We start from the raw sequence: 7565 nt of genomic DNA on the forward strand, positions 1-7565 counted from the left end.
GTTCAGTCTGAATTAAAATGATGAATATTTACACATTGTTTTTTTAAAAAAGCCACAAACTATTAGACATTCAAAAAGATGTGAATGATGCTGTAGAAGGACCCGAACGCAGACTCAGCCGAAGAGTGAAGGTCACTGAAGGTTGTAAAGATGTAAACCAAACCCAGTAATCAGGCCGCGCTGAATCCAAGCCGCAGACTTGTTTTCTTTTCTATATTTGTACTGTATTGTGTCTTTGACTAATCAGCTTTCCTCTCCTCTCCTGTTTTTTTTTTCTTTTTACAGTCTCATCTTTCTTGGACAGCGTTAAATGCCAAGCAGTAGAGATGTCTGCCCTTGCCCAGGCTCTTCAAAATTCCTGTGATGGTGGAACATGTTTTTGTGTGGGAGGGCTGTTCTGCCAAGCAAAGCTGTTTTGGTCCTGATTCTTTTTTCTTTTTTTTTTTTCCTCGCAAGAAAGATTTTGATCTTGCATCACCAAATGTTACCTCGTGATGGGGGCAAACAAAAATAATAATATAGCAGCTCGTGCATATGTAGCTTTACAGTCGCCACCCCCGACTTTAATGTAGATTCTGGGCGCAGAAAGTCCTGATTTCCCAGCATGCACCTTCCCCAACACTGTTCGCATTCAGTAAATCCAGCCTCCTCAAACATTTTCTTAAACATTCCCCACACCTCAACATCTTTCAGAGTCATTTAGAGCAAAGACATAGAGGGAATTCTAGGTGGGCTTTCGGGGAGCCCCTTTAGCTTCTACTTGATGCCCAATCACCTCCACGCTGCTTCGCTCTCAGCAGCTGGTGCGCCGTAAAGAGAGAAATGTGGAAATCACCATGAAACGTGTAAATACTCACAAGCCAGTCATCCATGTGGACTTATAGGATGCCCTGTCTCTTGAGGATTTAGTCGAAACATGATATCATGAGTGGCGGCTAAAAAAAGAGGAAGAGGGAATGCCCACGATGGCTGTCGAGCACACTTGCACCCAACACACGACGACAAACACACACACACAAATAATGACACATAAAGAATAAGGAGCAGAAAAGGTCAATATGTCGTCTTTTAGGGGAAGCTTTTATTTTTAAATTTTTTATGATTTTCAAAATAAAAGTATTGTTGTTTTTTTTTACATTAAGTCAGGAAGGTAAGAATTTCAAAGTTTGGAAACATTCACACATTTTAATTCAAACTCATATTTAACCCTTCACTGTATTATTTTCTGGACTTTACACAATTGCCTTACGAGCTTAAACTTTCCACCAGACATGTGACTTCCAGTCTAATGCAACTTACCCCTATTCTTACCAGAAACCACATCAGACGCAGCTAATTAGGCAGCATGTCTCACAGTGTGTGTGTGTGTGTGTGTGTGTGTGTCAGAAAGAGAGAGAGAGAGAGAGAGAGATAAAGGAAGAGAGTGAGCGAGAGAGAGAGAGTGAAAGAGAAGGAGGAGTGACAGAAAGGGAAAGAAAAGAGGGAAGAAAAAGACTCATTAAGACGACTTCTTCTCAGCACTCGTTCTGCTACACAGACTCTCTCTCTCTCTTTCTCTCTTACACACACACGTACTACACACACACTCAAAAACACAAAGCAGAAGTGGACAAAGACACACGGTTTCAGTCGCGGCGGTTGGCTATGGCTCAGGGCTCTGACAGCAATGACACAAGCTACAAGTCCCCATCACCTGGAAGCAGGCCGGTAAGTGTGCTCTACAGTGTACTTTCAAGATAGCGTACCCAGGATATTTACATGTGTACATTTTAAATACTTATCATGTCATTTTTGATGCTACATAACTCAGCTAAATCTTGTGTTTGCTGCATCTTTGGTGGGCAGAAAGTCAGCTCATGAAGCCAACAAAGACTGTTGACTCTTTCACAGTTCCTCAGAGTGTTTCACTTGCACACATGGGCTGCAGGCATGACTCGCCTCCAAGTGTAGGCTTTTGTGAATTACAAAATGTATCACTTGTCCAAGTAGTGGGAATCCTTTGTTTTTGCACGTCCTTAAACTGTGAATGATTGGAGAGCTGTCAGGAACACGCAGAGTGGTAAATACTGTACGTTTGTGTGCATGTGACTGGCTCACGTGTGAACGGTCTGGAGCACATTGTTGTTACTTCTCTTGCTAAAAAAGCTCAAGGACTTCGTTTATGCATGATACAAGCTGGGAGCATGTGTTAGCGTGCTATGAACTTATTTCCAGCAGCATCAGTTGTTTTGAGCTTTTCGGTGACAGTTCAGAAGACGTTAGATCAAATTTTTTATCCCTTTGATGTATAACTGACTCGGCATTTTGAGATTAGTTATTCCGATACCAAGAAAATCGAGTGTTCAGGACATGAAACAGGGCGTGCGTTTTACCTAACGGATGACTCAGCCACTCCCCGGCCATGCCCTTCTTATATGGCATAAGGTTAAGCCCATCATCTGTCAAACAGTGCAAGTTCACACGTCAAACCAACACCAACCCCCACTCCGTCTGAACTTCTGTGAGGTGCAGGAAAGCGTCTGCTCACTTTATGTCATTGCACTCACTCTAACTGTGCTGTCCGTGCTTCTTTAGAGCTCCTCTGATGATGTGAAGAAGGTGATGCGGCGGGAGAAGAACCGGATCGCTGCTCAGAAGAGCAGGATGAGGCAAACTCAGAAAGCTGACAGCCTACACTTGGTGAGGAGACTTCTGCAACACACACCAAACACATACTTTAAAATGAGTGCCTTTTAACGCTGACTTTTACTTCTAAAGACACAAGCAAAAACAGAGAGGATAGAACATGGTGTCCTGCACGGTTTTTAGCGGCACAATCAAAGATGGAAAATTGATCATCTACCCCTTTAAAGTCGAGCTGAAACGCAATTTTTGAGAGTATCTAGCTTCCGTATCGCGACATATTTCCGAGTGAAACAGGACGCGCAGGCGGGATTTGAGGGATTTGATTTGATCGTTGAGAAGTGGGCGTAGACAGACGTTCTCCACAGCGCAGTAGCTAGCTAACTGACCGAGCGTTCTTGGTGCTCTGCGGTTAAATGTTGCAGATTGATTGGTTGAAATTGTTTGGTGCTAACTTACGAAAGCACGCGTGAAATTTATTTTTACCGGAAGAAAAAATGATGAAGAATACGAAGAAATGGATTTTCTGTATTTTTTTGGCCTATATTGTCAAATAGATGCACAATATTACCGGGGATGTGATCTAGAAGGATTAAAATGACATTTTTCATTTCACCTCGACTTTAATGAACAATTTTTCAGTAGCTTTATTGTACTGCAGATAATATATGGTGAAGGTTAAAAGGTTTAAATATGTTCAGCAGGTGTAGAATAAGTCGGGGTTATCCTTTGTGAAACACTGCATAGAACTTTCTTTTGCCATGGTTAATAATAGCTGATTTTTTCCCAATCCAGTTCCATAATAAATGGACATGAACTTACAGTAACAGCCTGTGCTGCTTTCTTTGTGCCAATGCAGCACTCGCAAGCCTCTAGGATACAGTTTGTACTATATTTACAAAATGCTACCTGACCATGTGGCGATGTGTCATGGCTTCTGCCGGGCTGCACACTTGGACGCGGCTCTGTGTGTTTGCAGAAGCTTCAGGAATAAATTAGCACGTGTGGGCAAGCACTCCCTTTAGCAGTGGAATCCAGAGCCAGAGACTGCAGCGCTGAATGTCATAACAGAAGTGTGCGAGGTTGTTTATTTCCCCCCCCTATTATTGTTTTTATGCAGCTCAGAACGCTTTTAGTCACTCTATCTTTGCTGCTTGTACTTGGCACGAGATGGCGCTTTTATTTCTTAAGGCCAAAACGAGCCAAATGTTCTACCTCCAAACACATCCATTTGCAGGTTCAGGTATTTGTCAATTAGGAGCAGCACTTAACAGTTTGAGAGCACAATGACTTCACCCGCTATTATGTAATAACCTTATGATTGCTTTTTTAACGTCCAATATGTCGGCATGCTGTCACCTCTTCCTCTGTCGCCATGCTGTTCTCGCAGCAGCTGTTTCTGTGAACTTTATCAGACGGACTGAGGAGATTTTAACCTTCACAAAAGCCACAGTGTGGGCAGTAGTAGATCCATTGATTTGAAGGCTTCCAGTGAAGAGCACGGTGTGTACCTCTTTAAACTGTGTCAGTCACAGAGAACACCAGGGGACCACACTGCAGAGTCTGTGGTTTCTCTTTCATCGTCTCACTAGATAAACAGGAAGGTGAATTTTCCCTCTCTATGACACCGTGGCTTGTTTCCTGTTTCTTCAGTAGTATTTTTTTTCTTCTGTGTAAATGAGCTTGAAATTGTACGTCGTGGGCAGGAGGGGAGAAAAAGGCAGTCACTTCTTGTAAAGCGTTGATAGCAGTGGGCTGCATTTGGCTAAGTGACGCATGTGCTGGGGTTTGCCCAAAGGTTCTGTGACAGTAAGGCCTACAGCTCGGTATTATTGTGATCTTTAGGGCCACGGCGAGATGACCTTTTAATCACCGGAGTGGAAGATTTCACGCCTGCTTTTCCCACAACAAAAACACACAAAAAATACTGGTAGTTTGCCCTAGTTATATCATCTGAAAGTTGATGATCAGTCAGAAAAAATACCATAGAAGGCCTGTTTTGGATGTGTGAGTGTCACCTTTTTCAGACTGTGGTTTTTAGTGTGGAAAGGTTTGTGTTTGAAGCAATGTTCAGAGGTTGATTTAGAAAGTAAAGTACGGAAAGTTGCAGGTATTTTAATGTGTGATGTGTTTTAATCGTTCCTAAGCTTTCTTTGGTCTTGAAGTTGCATGAGACAGAACTTCTACTACAGTATAAGACAACAATCTATGTCACCTGCATTACAAGCTGGTTTTAAGCTAACTCTGAACACAATAAAAGTTGTATACAACTGTTTTAAAAGTACATTTTAGCCTACATTACTATCAGCTACTTTCCAAAGAGTTCAACATTTTTATTTATTCATTTGTCTTTTATAAAGGCCTACATTCCTCCTAAAACTAGCTTGCCTACAATCATCACGATGAACTTTAGCCTTCTTAAAATGTCGTTTTTGTTCAATTATATTGCATTTGAAAGCACCGCAGATGAGTGCATGTTGTGCTTAAGTGTGTTATGAGTTTTGAATGGACAGTGTAAACCCATGCAGCTCTGTGAGACTGAGCAGTACAGTGATGCTTTAAGCCAAACGCTACTGCCAGCATGCTAACATGCTAACAGTGGCAACGCTAACAACCTAATTCTTATTAAAGCTCCTGTGAGGAGTTTTTTCGGTGGTTGTGAAACAGACTGAAATTAATTATGATTGCTCTATATGAGCTACAAAAGCAAACCAGACCATCAGCGTCTGAACAATTATTTCTGTGTAGTTATTTTTAATGCCTGAAACTGCTGGTGGGGGGGTAGGTGTCAGATGAAGCGATGAACTGCCCTCCGACTTTTGTTTAAATTTTCCAAAAGCTTAAAGTGAGAGATACATATGACTGTTAAAGAAAGCAGGGTGAGATTGTTTGTTAAAAACCACCACTTACGCATGTACAGGACAAAATCAGCAAAGAGATAAGAGATACGGCTTTGTCCACAGGGGGCGCCAAAATCATCACAAACCAAAAGTTCCTCACAGCAGCTTTAAGCATATGCGGTTCACAACCTCAGTTAAGCATGGCAGAGTGCTAACATTTGTATCAAACTAGTGCAGCTTAGTTTAGCTGTTTTAGTTGTATTTGCCGTAGAGCAAAGTAAAAGGATTGACCTGATGGCGGTGGCTGCACAGCGGTGCAGTGGTTAGCAATGTTGTCTCACAGCTAGAAGGTTCGTGGTTCGAATCCAGTGTGGAGTATGTATGGCCTTCTCGTGCATGCGTGGGTTCCCTCCGGGTACTCCGGCTTCATCCCAGGCTCAATTGATGACTCAGAAATTGCCAGTCGGTGTGAATGTTAGCGTGAAAGGTTGTCTATGTGTTAGCCTGTGATTGACTGGTGGCGACCTGTCCAGGGTGTACCCCACCTCTCGCCCTATGACAACCCCCAAATCAGATTGAACAGGAGTATTGGATCAACAGACACACCCGTACAGGAAATACAGTTATATAGATTAAAACATCTGTAAGCTTTGGGATAAATTATACTTTAATTTGTGGTTAAAGCACCATTACATTTAAAAAAAAAACCTGTATGGAAACAGTTTTCCCATTGACCACAGTGGAATAGTGTCACTGTTATGTCAACAAAACAACTTTTTGGACTAATAAAAGACATTTCTGCGTTATCCAGGAGAGTGAGAACCTGGAGAAGGAGAACGCCGCCCTGAGGAAGGAGGTGAAGCAGCTGACGGAGGAGGCCAAGTATCTGTCCTCTGTGCTGAACAGCCACGAGCCTCTGTGCACCGGCCTGACTCCTCAGACCCCCGACCTCCTGTACCCTGCTCCTCATCACAGCAGCTACCACCACCAGCACATCACCGTACCACACTACCAGCACTGATCTGACCGGAGACATGCTGCGAACAGATGACTGACCTCAACGGAGAGAAAGACTGAGTGGAGACGTGTCTATATGTGTAAATCATTTCCAAACAATGACAGTATGGAACCCGAACCGTGACATGCAGTATTCAGAACTATTTATTTTGCTTCTGCTCATGCCTTTGCTCTTATCTTGATATCAGTATGTGAACTTAGAGAGTAGAATTATCAGTCTATGTTTACATTTGGAGATAAAACCAACCTACTGTATGTTCAGGTGACTCGGACGATACTTAAAGTATTTTTGTAAATTCCTAATTGTTAGTATCACGGTGAGCACCTCTGTCATCCTGTCATGTTTTGAATTTCTTGTGTTTATTAATGTGTTTCAGTGTGTAAATGTCGATGGAAAACGCTCAGGGGCTTTTGACAGATTTGATTGTGGACAGAGAGAATGTAAAGTTAGGATCCTTCCGAATAAAAGGCTTAAATGTACCAAAAAAGAAAGAAGAATGGGGCATTCAAAGGGTCTCGACTTGAACGGGGGGGGGGTAATGCTGGTGTGTGGGAAGAGCCAGCAAAGATATTTATTAAATGTGATGCCTTTTATGCGATTGTCCACGTTTTTCTTTAATGCTTTCACGTGTTTAAAAGTGTTTCCAGGTGCTTATGACAGTTGGTCACTAGATGGCGCTGTTCACCAGTACGAGGGACGAAGTTACAGTGTGTTGTGAGGCGGAAAATAATCAGTTATATCCTGTCCTGTGAGAGAGTTCAATAATTGTGTCCTCGAACACAACTCAAGCTTTTATTTTGGTCTTTTGTGACCATTTCATTATCTTTCGGCTAGTTTTCAAAATAAAAGCCCCCTCAGCTGCAATATATTTAAGACTACAGGAAGTAAAGTTGTAATAATGTATGTGTATGGTGACAAATCCAACACCAGGCACGTTATTTCAGAGAAGACACCGCAGACTTTATGAGCGTTATAAACTGTAAAAACGCGCTGTACCTCAGTGTAACAGGCTAAACAGATAATACAAAGAACAGGGCATGAAACTCCGCCCCAAGAGCCTCCGTGGATCGACTTCTTTAGAGAGC

At 42.4% G+C, this 7565-nt stretch overlaps 1 protein-coding gene across 1 annotated transcript; it reads left to right on the forward strand.

The window, feature by feature from the left end:
* The first annotated feature begins 1474 nt into the window (after positions 1-1474).
* Positions 1475-7132, forward strand: batf (basic leucine zipper transcription factor, ATF-like). The gene is made up of 3 exons (XM_069657397.1): positions 1475-1707; positions 2575-2679; positions 6274-7132. The coding sequence occupies exons 1-3, from the start codon at positions 1645-1647 to the stop codon at positions 6481-6483; spliced, it is 378 nt and encodes a 125-aa protein (XP_069513498.1). The 5' UTR covers positions 1475-1644; the 3' UTR covers positions 6484-7132.
* The last annotated feature ends 433 nt before the right edge of the window (positions 7133-7565 follow it).

This window comes from Semicossyphus pulcher, unplaced genomic scaffold (genome assembly GCF_022749685.1).
Source record: "Semicossyphus pulcher isolate SPU_LCO1_2020_fin unplaced genomic scaffold, fSemPul1.0.p SCAF_11, whole genome shotgun sequence".
Lineage (NCBI taxonomy): Eukaryota > Metazoa > Chordata > Actinopteri > Labriformes > Labridae > Semicossyphus > Semicossyphus pulcher.